The sequence below is a fragment of the Chrysochloris asiatica genome, unplaced genomic scaffold (genome assembly GCF_000296735.1).
Source record: "Chrysochloris asiatica unplaced genomic scaffold, ChrAsi1.0 scaffold00191, whole genome shotgun sequence".
Lineage (NCBI taxonomy): Eukaryota > Metazoa > Chordata > Mammalia > Afrosoricida > Chrysochloridae > Chrysochloris > Chrysochloris asiatica.
The window spans coordinates 3,537,005-3,553,312 of NW_006408709.1; the positions used below are offsets into that span (position 1 = coordinate 3,537,005).

General features: G+C 37.7%; 1 protein-coding gene across 1 annotated transcript in view; it reads right to left on the reverse strand.

Moving 5' to 3' along the window:
• The window catches only part of ALCAM (activated leukocyte cell adhesion molecule), a 162,204-nt gene that overhangs the window by 14,946 nt on the left and 130,950 nt on the right, over positions 1-16,308 (reverse strand). Inside the window, exon 13 of the mRNA XM_006872288.1 lies at positions 16,167-16,284. Within this exon, the coding sequence (XP_006872350.1) occupies positions 16,167-16,284 (118 nt within the window). The remainder of the gene's footprint in view (positions 1-16,166; positions 16,285-16,308) is intronic.

Consider the following 16,308-nt stretch of genomic DNA (forward strand, 5'->3'; position numbering starts at 1 on the left):
TTAGTTGTTGTTGTTAAGTGCCATGGAGTCGGTTCTGACTCTTTGTGATCCTGTATAGGATTTCTGAGGCTTTAAATCTTTGTAGAGACAGAAAGTCTCACCTTTCTTCTGAGGAGTGACTGGTGCTCGAACTGAGGACCTTGTGGTTCAAGGTCCAGTGCTTATTGTATGGAGCCACCATGCTCTCATATTTTCATTCAGTCTATATATGTAACAACAACAACATATATGTATGTGTGTGTGTGTGTGTATTATTTGTGTTGGTTCTGACTCATAGTGACACTGTATAGGGTTTTTGAGGAGCAGTTGGTGGGTTTGAACCGCTGACCTTGTAGTTCCAAGTTCTGTGCTGATCCTATAGTACCACACTATGAGTCTCTCTCTCCACACACACACACACATTGCTGTTGCTATTGTCAAGTGTTATAAAGTTGATTCTGATTCAGTGACCCTGATAAGAGTTTCCAAGGAGCTGCTGGTGGATTTGAACCACCAACCTTGTGGTTCACAGTCCAGTGGTTGTCCTAGAGGACCATACCAGGAGTCCATACATACATTGTTGTTATTAAATGCCCTCCAGTCGGTTCTGACTTACAGTGACCCTGTGTAGCATTTCTGAGGAATGGCTGGTGGGTTTGCACAATGACCTTTCAGTTAGTAGTCCAATGTTTCCTATAGCACTACAACCAGAACTCCTCTATAGGAATAGAGTATTGTAATTAAGTAATTCTTATTGTGATTCCTAGAGTAACCACTACAATGTTGTATAGTTAGAATGGTAGAAAAACTAAAATGCAATATTAAACATATTTGAATGCTCAGAATAAGGCAGGAAAAGAGGAGCATAGGACAACAACAAAACAAATAGATGGTTGTCTTATATGCAACCTTATCTATTATGTTCAATGTAATGGGCTAAAAATGCCAATGTAGGGGCAAAGATTGTCAAATTACATTAAAATAATTTAGTCTTAAGTAAAGAATTTATATCAGTAGTTAGCAAACTTTTCTTAAAGAAATATTGCTGTTAAGTACCACTGAATCAGTTCCAACTCAGAGCGACCCTGTATAGGGTTTTCGAGGAGTGGCTGGTAAATTTGCACCGCTGACCTTGTGTTTAGCAGTCCAGTCATTATCCTACAGTGCCACACTGTTGTTGTTGTTGAGTGCCATGGAATCCATTGTCTCATAGCAACCCTGTACAGGGTTTCCAAAGAGCAACTGGTAAGTTTGAACAGCCGACTTTGTAAATACTTTAGTCTTGATTTTTTTTTTATTCAAATAATTCTACTCTGCCATTTTAGCATGGAAACAGCATAGACAATATTTAAAAAAAAAAAAAGTAGACATGCTGTGTTCAAATAAGACTTTATTAATAAAATCAGACAGTGACCTAGATTAGACAGGGGTCATAGTTTGCTGAGCCCTACTCTATAGAAGAGATGCACTTTAAGTACAAAGAAAGAAATAATTGAAAATACAAGGATGGAAAAATATATATACATATATATATATATACATGTAAACAGTGAGCCTATGAAATCTGGTGTGGCCATATCAGATTAGACAATGTAAAATTCAAGAAAAGACATCTGAGCAGAGATAACAACAGACATTTCTTAATTTTAAAAGGTTTAATACATCAAGAAGTCACAACAATTGTAAAAGTGTATGTATTAATAATAGCATACAGCAAAGACTGAAAGAACTAAAGAGAGAAATAGAAATGTGCACCATCTTATTTGGAGAATTTAATACCCTTTTCTCAAAGGGGCAACTAGACAATTCAATATGTGCAGTCATGGTGAAGTAACTGGTACTGGGCTAGCCCTCTTGCCATAAGCATCTAGAAAAGAACTGGGGGAAAATAAAATAAATATTTTCAGCCATTGGACAGCAGGTAGTAAAAGACTGTGATTTCCAAAAGAACAGAAACAAATGAGATGAAGCCTATGAATAGTCATGCTTAGTCCTTGGAGACAGTTTTTGATGGTAGTGGTGCCAACAAGAGGAACACAAGCAGAGCAATAATGTTGTTAAAGAGTTAGAAAGCTGCTTGGTAATTTCTCGCAAGCAAGTATCCTCCCATAATTTCACAACTTAATTCCTAGATATTTACACAAGAGAATTAAAATATATAAAACTTTCATAGTACTGTGATTATTTGTTTAGCCATATTAATTTCATCATATTGTTCATAATAGTCAAAACTGGAAACAATCCAAGTGTCCATCAATAAGATAATAGATTTAAAAATGTAATACATTCTTACAATAGAATACTATTCAGTAATTTAAAAAAATTATTAATATATGTAACAACATGGAAGAATATAAAACATTAAGTAAAATAAGACAAAAAAGAGTATAGTTGTATAATTCTATTTATATGAAATTCAAGAATAGGTCAAAGTAATCTCTGGAGGTAGCATTGGATAGTGATTGTCTAACCAGAAGGCAATGGTAGGTTTTGATTGGATGGAGGTTTAAGGGAACTTTTGGAAGTGACTTTGTCGTTAGGTGCTTTCTAGTTGATTTTGACTGACAGTGACCTCATATGATAGAATGTTCTATATTTCGACTGGAGAAATGGCTGCATATGTCCTGATGTGATGCTATGAAATAAGCAAACTGCAAATCACAAGATCAGCAGTTCAAACCTACCAGCTACTCCTCAGAAAACCTATGGTCACTGTGAGACAGAACTGACTTTTCAGCACTTAACAACAGCAACAACTAATGGCTGCATTGGTATATATATATTTATCAAAACCAATTAAATTGTACTTGTAACATACACAATTTTTACCTTACAAATATTCCTATATAACTTTTTAATGCTTTACCTGCACATAAAGAAGTTATATAGGAAAATCAAGCAAAGAATTGAAAAATCCAGAGAAAGGTACAATAAGTAACTAGAAACTATATTTATATCCTATTTTATTTACTTTGTAGGTATATATATTTTTCCAGAGATTGAGAGTAGTTTCTGTGGTTTCATAAAGTTGTAGTTTTCATAAAGAAGTAGTTATTCAGAGGAATGGGGTGACAAGAATTCTCTCTAGGGAACTGTTGATGCTTAGTGTAATTCACAGCATCTTTCTGCATATCTGCACAGGTAAAGGCAGGCTAAAACTATCAGTTTCACAGATCAGAAGGGAAGAAGAGCTAAGGGTAATAGGCAGTCTGAAATATGCTTGTAGAATAAGAGTTGGATAGCTTTAAACTGATGAATTTTCTTATTGTGAAATTTACTCAAAAAAACAACATAATTGAACACTGAAAATCTTTTTACTTATTTTCTTAATCCTACTCTCCGGAATCAAGGAGCTCTGGTAGCATAGTGGTTACGAATCGGGCTGTGAACCGCAAGGTCAGCAGTTCGAAACTATCATCTGCTCCGTGGAAGAAAGATGAGGCTTTCTGCTCCTGTAAAGATTTATAGCCTTGGAAACCCTGCTCAGGGTCACTATGGGTCGGAACCAACTCGATGGCACTTAACAACAACAACAACTCTCCAGAATAGTAATTGCTAACAATTATATAATAGTCTCCACCACTCACCAGTCAGTTTGTTGTACTGTGGTGGATTGTGTGTTGCTAAAAGCTATGCCACTGGTATTTTAAATGACAGCAAAGTCATGCAAGTGGATGGGTTTCAGTGGATCCTTCAGACGAAGAAGGAGAGGTGAACTACTACTGAATGTTCAGTCTCTGAAAATCTTATGAATAGCATTGTAATATTGTCAGATATAATGCCAGAAGAGGAAAATATTATTAATACCATCAGAATCTTGCCAAATATCAGAAGATAAGCTCATCAGGTTGAAAAGCACTCAAAATACAACTATAGAAAAGCTGCGCCCTCAATGTAGAAATGACAGTGATAATGCAAATGGAGTAAAACTTTTGGGACCTTCACTTGGGAACAACTCAAAACGAGGAGAAACAGTTACAAACATCCATTAATAGTTAGAGCATGGAATGGATGAAATATGAATCTTGGAAAACTGGAAGTTTTCAAAATGAAATGGAAAGCATAAACAATATCCTAGGCATTGTTGTTGTTAAGTACCGTTGAGTCAGTTCTAACTCATAGCAACCCTGTAAAGGGTTTCTGAGGAGCGGCTGGTGAGTTTGAACCACCGATCTTGTGGGTCAAACTGACCTTGTGGTCCAATACATTATCCTACAGCACCACACCAGGATTCCATCCTAGGCATTAGTGGTGGTGGTGTGCCAGGAGTCAGTTTTGTCTCATAGCCACCATTCATAGGGTTTCCGAGGCTATAAATCTTTATTGGAGCAGCAAGCTTCATCTTTCTTCTGCAGGAAGGCTGGTAGTTTTGAACTGGTGACCTTGAGCTTAGCAGCCAAATTCAAAACCATTACCCTCCAGAGCACCTTAATCTTGCAATTATATGGTTTACTATGCTGGGAACAACAAATTAAGAGGAACGGCACAGTACCATTTTCAAAAAAGAAAATTTCAAGATGTGTCTTGAAGTACAACACTGTTCATAATAGGCTAATACCCACATACCTATCGCAGGAGAAAGATGAGGCTTTCTGCTCCCGTAAAGATTTACAGCCTTGGAAACCCTGTTCAGGGTTGCTATGGGTTGGCACCGACTCGACGGCACTTTAACAACAACAACAACCTATAAGGAAGACTGGTTCATACCACTATTATTCAAATGTATGCACCAGCCATTACAGACAGTGAAGATAAAATTGAAGAATTCTACCACCTTCTTCTGTTTGAAATTGATCAAACATAAAATCAAGATATATTGATAATTACTAAACAATAACGGCAGTCTGACTGATTACTACAAGAACAAGCAAGTTGCTTGCCCAGGAGACATCAAGGCAAGTGGTTGGGTCCCCTCAAGGCAAACCCCCTTCTAAGACTAAAACTCAATGAGAATACATGAGCAGACATGCACTCTGATTGGTGACCATATTCGTCACCGATCAGGGGAAGTGAGGGAAAAACAGCAATGAAGCTACAAGTTAAGCCCTATAATGTTCAGTAGACTCGTGTGAACCCGGGTTGAGACCTGGTTGCCCAGCAGTGTGGCAAGATCTGGGAACTCTTGGGCTCAGAGTCAGTGACACAGCCACAGAGGACTAAAGTGGAGAGTGAAGTGTCCAGCTGGTAAGAAGAGAGGGCATATGCACAAGAACACCCACACTTGTAGATAATACCCACTTGACCTGACTTCAATGACTGGATGATCAGAACTCAACTAGAAGAAGAAAGAAGAGGGAAAAAAAAGGAGAGATCTGATAGAATTTGATGAACTTGACCTACACCTATAGATGCAGTAGTTCAAAAGAGGGAACAAATATTTACAGTGAGGATCATTCCCACCCCCTCCATAGACAGAGTAGACAGGGATGGGCAACTTGGACATTGGCTACCCAAAATGCGGGGGCTTCAATAGCAATAAGTGCCTGGCTTACAAGTTTTCAAGAGGGAATCTAGATCCAGAGGCATGGAGGAAGGTAGAATCTCCACTGAGTAGTATCCAATCTGTCTGGTCAGGGCTGATGAAAGGAAATGGGGATAGGTCTCTTGTGGTACAATAATGAATAATTGTTATCAGGACTGACTGTGAGGGTTGGAAATGTAAAGGTAGACATTTTGTAGCAAAAGGAGGGGAATAATTGACTTTGCCATCCAGGAGCAGAGGTCCCTGGGGCCATCAAAGAAGAATCGCAGAGTGCGGGACCCTACCCAGAGAAACAGTGACGCCAGAGATGGGGAAGAGACAATGGCATGGAGAGATGGAGCAGCTGGGGACTCTAAACCCAGAGAGTGAGAGGGGGTGTGTGCTGATGACCAGGGGGCAGACTTACAGGGTATATACCCTTTGGTTGGTTGATGATGCATGGGGATTATAATCATGGCAATGAAACAATATACGATATGAATGTAATGCTAATGTTCTCCCATATAAACAAACTATCACATAATTCACAATAAAACATTAAAAAAAGATATATTGATAATTATTGATGATTGGAATGTAAAAGTTGAAAACAAAAAGTTGGAAAATATGGCCTTGGGGATAGAAATCATATGACAGAATTTTGCAAGACCAGTGACTTATTCATTGCAAATACCTTTTTTATAAACAACATAAAAGGAGATCATGACAATGAGCCTCACCGGATAGAATACGTAGGAAACAAAATGACTACATCTGTGGAAGGTGGTAACTGGTGGTGGTTGTGTGCTGTTTTAGATTCTGACTCACAGAAAGCCTTTATGGCATTTTTGAGGCTGTAAAACTTTATGGGAACAGAAAGCTTTTCTTTTTTCTGCACAGCTGCTGGTAATTCGAACTACTGACCTTGTGGTTAGCAGCCCAACTCGTAATTCACTATGCTACCAGGGATCCTTAATCTGTGGGAAAAAATGATGGAAAAGCTCAATATCATCAACCAAAACAAGGCCAGGGGTCAACTGTGGAACAGACCATTAATCGTTCATATGAAAGTTCAGGCTGTAGCTGAAGAAAATTAAAACAAGTCTATGAAACCCAAAATATGACCTTAAACATAAGCCGCCTGAATTTAGAGACCACTTCATGAACAGATTTGATACATTAGACACTAATGACTAAAGACCAGAAGAGCTACGGGATGTCATCACAAACATCATATAGGAAGAAAGCAAATAGATCATTAAACAGATAAGAAAGACAAAAAAAGACCAAAATGGATGTCAAAAGAGATTCTGAAACTTGCTCTCCAGCAATAGAGAAGTTAAGGGAAATGGAAGAAATAAGGAGGCAAAAGAGCTGAACAGAAAATCTCAAAGGGAAACTCAAGAAGACAAAGTCAAGTATTATAATAAGATGTCCAATGACCTGGAGTTAGAAAACAAAAAATGAAGAACATTCTCAGCATTTCTGAAGTTGAAAGAACTGAAGAAAAACTTCAAGCCTCAGCTAACAATACTGAAGGATTCAGTATATATATATTCAGTGATATAGTGTGGCATGGTGCGTTAATGTGCTGGACTGCAAACTTGGTTTGATTTGCAAGGTCAGTAGTTCAAGCTCACTCCAGCTGCTCCTCAGAAACTTATATAGGGTCACTATTGGTTGGAATTGACTCGACGGCACTTGACAACATAGACAATATGGAGTCCTGGTGTGGCACTGTAGCATAAGCACCAGATTGTGAGTTCAGTTTGAACCACAAGGTTAGTGGTTCAAACTCACCAGCCACTCCTTGAAAACCCTATACAGGCTCACTAGGGTTGGAACAGACTCAAGGTACTTAACAATAACAAAATGAACAATACATTGAATAATGCAGAAAACATCAAAATAAGATAGAAGGTATGCACAGAGTCACTGTATGGAAAATAAATAATCGATGATCAACCATTTCAAGAGGTTGTATATGATCAAAAACTGATGATACTGAAGAAAGAAGTCCAAGCTGTACTGAAGGTATTGGCAAAAAACAAGACTCCAGGAATTCAATAGAATACAAATTGAAATACTTCAACAGACTGATGAAGCACTGGAGATACTCACTCATCTATACCAAGAAATCTGGTTGACAGCTACCTAGCCAACTTATTGGAAGAGATCTATATTTGTGTCCATTCCAAATATGAGCCAATGGAATGTAGAAATTATCTAACAGTATTATTATCACATGCAAGTAAAATTTTTGCAGTACAATGCCAGGGTACTGCCAGAAATGCAAGTTGGATTCAGAAGAGGATGTGGAATGGGAGGTATCACTGCTGATGTCAGATGGATCTTAGCTGAAAGCAAATAATACCAGAAATATGTTTACTTGTATTTTATTGAGTATACAAAGGCTTTCAACTGTTTTAATCATGGCAAGTTTTGGATAGAGTTGTAAAGAATGGGTATTTCAGAACACTTTATTTTGCTCATGAGGAACCTGTAAACAGAACAAGAGTTAGTTTGAACAGAGCAAGGGTATACTGAATGATTTAAAATCAGGAAAGGTGTATGCTAGGGTTGTATTCTTTCACCATATTTATACCATCTGTATACTGAGCAAATAATCTGAGAAGCTGGATTATATGAAGAAGAGTGTGACACCAAAATTGGAGGAAGATTCATTAACAACCTACAACGTGCAGATGATACAACCTTGCATGCTGAAAGTGAAGAGGACTTAAAATATGGATGCAGATCAAAGACCACAACCTTTAGTATGGATTACACCTCAATGTAAAGAAAACAAAAATCCTCACAATTGGACCAATAAATAACATCATACTAAATGAAGAAAAGGTAGAAGTTGTGAAAGACTTCATTTTGCTTGGATCCACACAATCAACACTCATGGAAGCACACATCAGATAATGGGTTGCAGTAGGCAAATCTTCTGCATAAGACCTCTTTAAAGTGTGCAAGAGCAAAGATATCAGTTTTAAGATATGATACTTGGCCCAAATCATGGTATTTTAAATTGCCTTATATTCATGTGAAAGTTGGACCATGGATAAGGAACACCATCAAAGAATTGATGCATTTGAGTTAATGTGAGACGAATCCAAAGAGTTAACCCGTCAGTCTATTCTAGAGGCAGAAAAAAAACTTTTGGTTCTAGGGTTGGTGGTACTGGGTTTTCATTCTCATGTATCAAGTCTAGTCCATGGATAAAGCAGTCCTTTTTTATCATGCTTGCTGATTTCTAAGTATGGCAAAGACAGATCTATTCACAGGGCTGGTGTGGGGGTACGTGTGATAGTATATGTGAAAGCACTAGCACATGGCAAGGACTCATTAAGCTGAAGGTGAATCTTGGAGGTGTTGTCCAAGTCCGCATAGATACTGAGTAGCAGAAGGGAGTTTGAATCTAGGTCTCATTCTGTGTTATTTTCAGAAGCATAGTACCTTTTAAGGGTTAAGTGCTTTCAATAACTATTCAGAAGAATCTTGAACTCAGTTTTTGAGATTTCCACCCCAAATTACACATTTATTTGGAGATGTCCTCCTTAGGAAATAATCGCTTAATCTAGTGGTGTCCCCTAGTTGTGCATTCCTTTCACAATAAATTAGGGCTGATGGAGTAGTTAGGAGAAGTAGAGTTTAGGGTACTAGGAATAAGCAGTATATCGCATTCTTGGGAGATGATATCATTTGAAAGGATAGATAAAGCTATTAAAATGGAATTGTATATTTGGAAAACAAAAGCCTAACACACTTTAAATACTCCAGATACTTATACAGTCCATAAGATGTTAGAGTTTTCAAAAGCATGTTGATACTAAATTTGAGAACACTCTTAGAGGAAGCATGAGGAACCACTAACTCTTTTTAGATAAAAGGATGCTTTCTGTGATTTGTAGTTTATCATATGTTTGGGACCTAGCACAGATGGACACTGGGACTGTAGGAATTTAAGACATCCCTTTCAGTAAGATCCCATCAGATAATCAGGGTGATGTATAAGGAAATATTTCTTTATTTACTTATGGTCACCTTTGACATCAGAGTAAGTTTTCTCTTGAGTCAAGCTGAATGAAGAGTGAGAGGAAGAGAGGATGGTTTTACTCCCTGCTTCTCAGGAGAACAGTGTATAGCAATTTCTGGGTTTGAAAAGGGAAAGTCAAGACTTTCCTTTTTATCACTACATCTTTCAATTTCCTTAAAATTTCCAAGAGTTTCCATAGAAATTATTCTCTTAAATACGTAATCTTTATGGCCTCAGTATAAATTAAAAAAATAGTCTTTCCACCTAGGCTTAAAGATAAATTATGAATCCATCCTTTAGGTGAAAGATTAGGGATCAAAATAAATAACACTGTATATGCACATGGGATACCAATGCTGAATGCATTCAGCAGCATAGGTAAGAAATGCTGGGTGAACACAGCCTGGTTCATGGCAAGTGCTCAAGGAAGCAAACTTCCCTTCAACTTTGGAAAAGATCATTAAAACATTTGGTATTTTAAATATTAAATTGGTGCATATATATTGGAAACATTTAAGTTACAAGTTGGTGGGGGTGGGGGTGGGTAGGTATGTGGTTAATGCTACCCTCTCAGTGACCAATGGCTCTGTGATTTACTAGATGGGGACTCCAGCATTTCCATATTATTTTAGTTTCTCTCTAGTCCTCTTTGTGACTAGACTGGATAGAATAGCGGGGCGGGTTTTTTCACTTCCTCTCTCTGGCTTCCTGCCAGGATAGGGAAGCAGAGAGAACCCCAAACTTGGATTAGTCAGACTTCTAATAAAAATGGATAGGCCATGCCATTAGTGTAGTTTAGAGCATATCCCTCCCACCAGAGCATTGAATACCAACTATCAAAGGAGCTCTGGTAGCGTAGTGGTTATGGATTGGGCTGCGAACCACAAGGTCAGCAGTTCAAAACTACCAGTTGTTCCATGGGAGAAAGATTAGGTTTGCTGCTCCCATAAAGATTTACAGCCTCAGAAACCCTGTATGAATCAGAACCAACTCCATGGCACATAACCACCACCATCACCATCAATCAAAAGGACAGCTCAAATTCTCATTCTAAAGAAGGCCTGGTAAAGCAGCAAATCATATTTGAAAATACAGGAATAGGTCACTAAATGTCCGGACAATAGCCAACTGCATATATGTCTATGGTCCCAAATGGTTTTGTTGTTGTTGTTTTTGTGTTAAGGGAAAGCAGCTCTCTCTTTTTGTTTATTACTTTTCTCTAGTTGTTTCTAAGACCTCAAACCCAGCCTCTTGCAGCAGCCAGACCACAGGTCAGATACAGGCAGGGGGACAGAGGACATGGCTATGGGTGCATGATTTTGGGCTTTGTTCAACAGGAAGGTGGCTGGTAAGGGCTTCGAGACTTGGGCTGCTCCTGCTGCTCAGGTTGGAGCAACAGCAGATGGAGCTGGAGGCACTTTGCTCCCTCCTCACACACATCCTCACTCTCAACTACCACCAATACTCTTGCTGTTCTGACTGTCAATTCAGCTTACTGTCTAATCTCAGCTCTTACTGTCTATTTCTCCTGTCTCCAGCAGCAGCAGCGGGCTCCCATTTAATATGCTGTCCACACAATGTTCAAATTACATGATATTCTAGTCACAGAATATAAGGAATCTTGGTATGGCACTGTAGGATAAGTACTGGATTGCTAACTGATAGTTCGGTGGTTCAGACACACCAGCCGTTCCTTGGAAATCTCATACAGGGTAGCTAAGAGTCGGAACCGACTCAATGGCACTTAACAACACCAACATGGTGTATAGTCTATCACACATACCTGTATATAGGATTTAGAGTAAAATATTATTTGTGATATATTGGGCAGGTTAATAATCTCACTGCATCTTAAAGCGGTATTACATTTTTGAAGAATTTAGTGAAAGTGCAAGTGTCTAGCCCCCTATCTGGAGAAAAGTAGATGCTTTTATAGTGAAAAATGGGGAAAGTCATTGAGACAGTTCTGTTAATGGCTTTCCAGAACAATTTCACTATCTTTTCGATTTATTCAGTGGGGAACTCCCTCCTTCATGGGGACATAGACCTGATTTTAGAATGGGTATTGACTAGAAGAAACTAGAATTCCGTTAAAATCAATTTTCTTGGAAGATCCTATTCTATATATATCAAGAGACATTAATTGAAAAGTATTTTAGAGAGGCTTTATAAAGCACTGTTTCTGGTTGCTTCGGTATTACAGGTAATGTTTCAGTATTACAATGTTTCACTGTTTCTTGTTGTTTCAGGGTAATAGGCTTAATCCTAAAACTATTTAGGACTATCCCCCTTACACTGAAATAATCCTGCAATTGCATTATATAAGGTAGAACTAACATGTGATATTTTTGGCTTTTAAATTTCTAGATGAGCCCATACCACACAGTAATTTTCATTAAAATTGCCATGAGGTCCAAAGCTGCAAACAATAAATCTCCCAGCAAGTTTCTAAGATTCACACAATATATATTTTGAATCATAAGTGTATGGTTAATGCTTAATATTGGTTGATTGATAAGATGTATAGTATGTCAGGGGGCTCATAAATGAAACCAACCTGGAAATTATGATTGTAATAAACTTCTGAATAAATTTATGGCTATATTATGCTTTCTTTACCATTTTCTTTATTGTTAGCTCTTCTACATTTTCATTAATTCCTTTATTAAGATATGTGGGAGAGGATTTGGAACTCAAGCAGTAATACTCAAGTTTCTGCAGTGCTAAAGGACATGTTTGCTGAACAGAGTAAAAAGGAATGAAAAAAAAACCAATAACTGTACTATTTCTAGTTCACTAATATTTTTTTGCTGTTGTGTGCCACTGAGTCAGTTCTGACTATTAGCGACCCTGTATAGGGTTTCCAAGAGTGGTTGGTGGGCTTGAACCACCCACTGTGTAGTTCACAGTCCAGTGCTTATCCTACAGTGCCACAACATGGCTACACTAATAATTTGCGATCTGTTAAATAATCAGACAGAGACTCCTGGTGTGAAGCTATAGGATCAGCACTGAATTGTGAACCACAAAGTCAGCAGTTCAAACCTACCAGTTGCTCCTTGGAAACCCTATATACGGTCACTATGAGTTGCAAACCGACTTGATGGCACTTAACAACAACAAATAACCAGACAAAAATCAGGCTTAATTAATTAATCCTTTTGCTTGACTTGGTCACTCACTTAGTATACCCTTTGTTGTTGTTAAGTATTGTCGAGTAGGTTCCAACTCATAGCAACCTAGTATAGGGTTTCCAAGGAGTGGCTGATGAGTTTGAATTGCTGACCTTGTGGTTCGAACCAACCTTGCAGTCCTGTTCTTATCCTACAGCACCACTTCAGGACTCCAGTTAATACCCTACTTACATGGAAATGATCAGAGTCATTCATTCTCATCATCAAAAACCTCTAGCTCAGAAGAAGTTGTATTGAGAAGCTTTGTGGATCACTGCAGCAGAGGAGTCACCAGTCCCTAACTCCGCAGTGAATCAACCTTATTACAATGAGACAGGAATGCAGCTCAAGTGTTGTTCCTTTCTGTGGTTGAAATAGATATAAAACATGTAGCTCATGTAAGTAAAATAAGAAGTGCACATCAGTTAAGTAGCTACCAAGAATATTTTAAACTTACTTTTAAATTCTATTCAGTAACAAAGTACTGTTTTTCTCCACAGTGATTTGAAAATTGTGACTACAAAGAACTTCCCCTAAATGTTGTTAATGCTTCACTGCTTAGCTAGGTGTATCACTGAGGTTTTTGAATGAAATGTTTGTCTTATAGTTTAATTGGTAAGCAACTTGTTTGCAGAAATGTGTGACTCATTAAAAATTGCTGCTGGTATTAATTTGCAAGATGGTAAATACAGGGCTATATTTCTTTAGGAATCTAGGAAAAAGTCAGGGCCATACCTTTATTAGAAATTTCTCCTATCCATGTAAAATCATGAAAATTTAGCTAAAATAGAAATGAAACTCATACTGACTTTTAAAGTTGAAGAAATTATCTGGAAAAGAAAAAGGGAAAAGAGTATAGTAGATCCAAAAATTGTCTCAGCAATTCTGAGCGTTGAAGCGTTCCTGTGAATCATCATGCACTCACACCCTGGACAAGTGGCTTCAGGGGTTAACAACACAAATTCACATTGCTAAAATTCTGGCTTAGGGCACTAGCAAGGAACAACTAATCAGGAATGGAAAGCACTTAGAAAATTTGAAGTGTTCCACAAATTCTTAATAAAAACAGCTTGATGCTTGTAATTTGAATTGTAGTTTATTACTTTAATTACTAATAATATTAACTCTATCAAAGTTGGTGCACTTTTCAATTAAATAACAGTTATTTAGAAATTCAAGTCATATGGTAAAAGTTGTACTTAATTTAATGAGAAACTTAAAAGGGAATGCATATAACCATAACCCAAGGATACTGTGAAGCCAAATATCTAGCATTTATTTATCCTTGTTTTAAATTTTGGGTCATCGTATGGTAATAACCAATGAAGTAACTGGAAAACACACACACATATTCACATTTCTTCTATTCATAGAAGGACAACTGTTTCTTGGACATAGATGTCCTTCTATGAATAAGATGCTGGCAATTAGAATAGGATGGGGGTGCTTCAAGAATTTAATATGCAATTGATCATAACATACAGAGCTGCTGTTTATTTTTCAAAATTCAGGAAGGTTCTTCTAAATTTTCCATAGATACCACAGGCACAAACATACTTGAAGGGTTTTAAGATAAAAATGTTCACTGTGAAAAAGAACACATTTGCTAACAAGTGAGGATGGGGACTGCTTAATACATGAGTGAAGTGGAAAGAAAAAGAGTGGCTGAACCCTAATGGGAGAACAGAGCTGTACATCAGCCACAGTACACAAGAAGAAATATTTTTGCCTCATGTGGCAAAGGAGAGGAAGTAAGGCATAGTAAGAGAGAATAAGGCCTAAGGATTAAGGACAAAGATCCCCAAATAGCACGGTCTAAAATCAAATAAAAATTTGGTGCCTGTGTAACCTTAAGGAAATCATTGAATCATTCTTTGCCTTAGTTTTCTAAATGTAAAATGAGAATAATCACAGTAAATACATTATAGATATGTTGTGAGGACTGAATACATGAAAATGCTTAAAACACTGCTCAACACATGTTCATATTATTATATAACTATAAAACTCTGAAGTATAAAACTCAAAATACTCCTTTGATGGCAACTTAAAATATCTATCTTGGTACAATATTTCTCTGTTGACACTGACATCTTTATTGGGTAAAATCGTGTTTCCTTATCTGAGTTGGCAACTTATTTAGATTTTAAGTTAACTTACCTGTGCTGTCCAGAGGGATTATGTCAAGACATTAAAAAAGTAAATAAAATCAAGTCCAAAGTTGCAACTTCTCATCTACATTGTCTTGCAAAAAATAACATTCCAGTTTATAAAAGAAGCCTGTTTAAAACTCATGAGTAAAATCAGGGGTGTGCCACAGAATCTCCAATGTAACTTCTTTATAAAATATATATTCTAGAACTCCATTGCTGTCCAATTGCATCTGAATTTAGGACTGAGGTAAGATGCTGAAGAAAACTATGTGTGTACATGTTAATAGTCTTCACTGGATAATTTTATTTGCATTTAAATTCACTGTTACATAATTTGTAAAGTCAAACTATCTGCATCATTATATGGTGCTAATACTTTTGAACCTAAAACACCACTTAAAACAAATTTTAAAGTAGTCTTGATACTAATCAATGAATTTAATGAAATCCAAAATAATTATATATTGTTATCTGAATTAGATCTTTTTATGGAGTAAACTGGCATGGCACTTGCTGTGGGATAAACACTGGACAGCTAACTGTAAGGTTGGTGGTTCAAATCCACCAGCCACTCCTTGGAAATCCCATGCAGGGTTGAGTCACATTTGACTCAATGGCACTTAACCACAGCATGGAACAAACTAGAACAGGGAATAAATATACTAGGCAAACAGTGACAACATGCTCCCCATCCCTCACTAGTTACTTCTATGTTAGAAAAACCTGTCACTGCAAAGACACCTGGAAATCCCTGTAGGGTGACCGAACTACTATTTTATTTAATCTCCATCAGCCTTAGCCAAGCCATCAATGATTGATCTTTAGGTACTACGTAGTTTTAAAAAATTCAGCCTGGCAGTCAAAATCAAAATAATTAAATTCAGACTAAGGGGCCCTGGTGGTGTAGTGGATTAAGTGTTCACACCCACCATCTGCTGCATTGGAAACATACAAGGCTGTCTGTCCCTATTCAGATGGTTGTTGTTAAGTGCCATTGTGTTGGTTCCAACTCACAGTGTGTCTGTATAGGGTTTCTGAGGAGTGACTGGTGGGTTTGAAGTGCTGACCTTGTGGTTAGCAGTCCAGTGGTGATCCTACAGCGCCACACCAGCATTTCCATTTAGATTAAGACTGAGAAAAGCAAATAGGCACATGTGAAATCATACCCCAGTCATGTCCCTGATGTGGGCAAAGGGGTCACTGTGAGATGAGAGCAAAGCTTATCAGCCTGAGCTGGGGAGATCTCTTTCTTATAGTAGACATCACATGCAGAGTTGGAGTGAGAGGAATAAACACATTTCATTTTCTCCCAGTGAAAACAATGAACAGTGAAGATTTTTTCGCCCATAGCTTACTTTGATTTCTTCATATACAACCAATAGACGACACCAGCAACAAGGGCAGCGAGGAGGAGACCAACGACGATGCCCACAATTAGCTTGGCCTGGTCATTCACCTTTTCTCTGTTTTCATCTACAACAAAGAAGAACAGTCCGT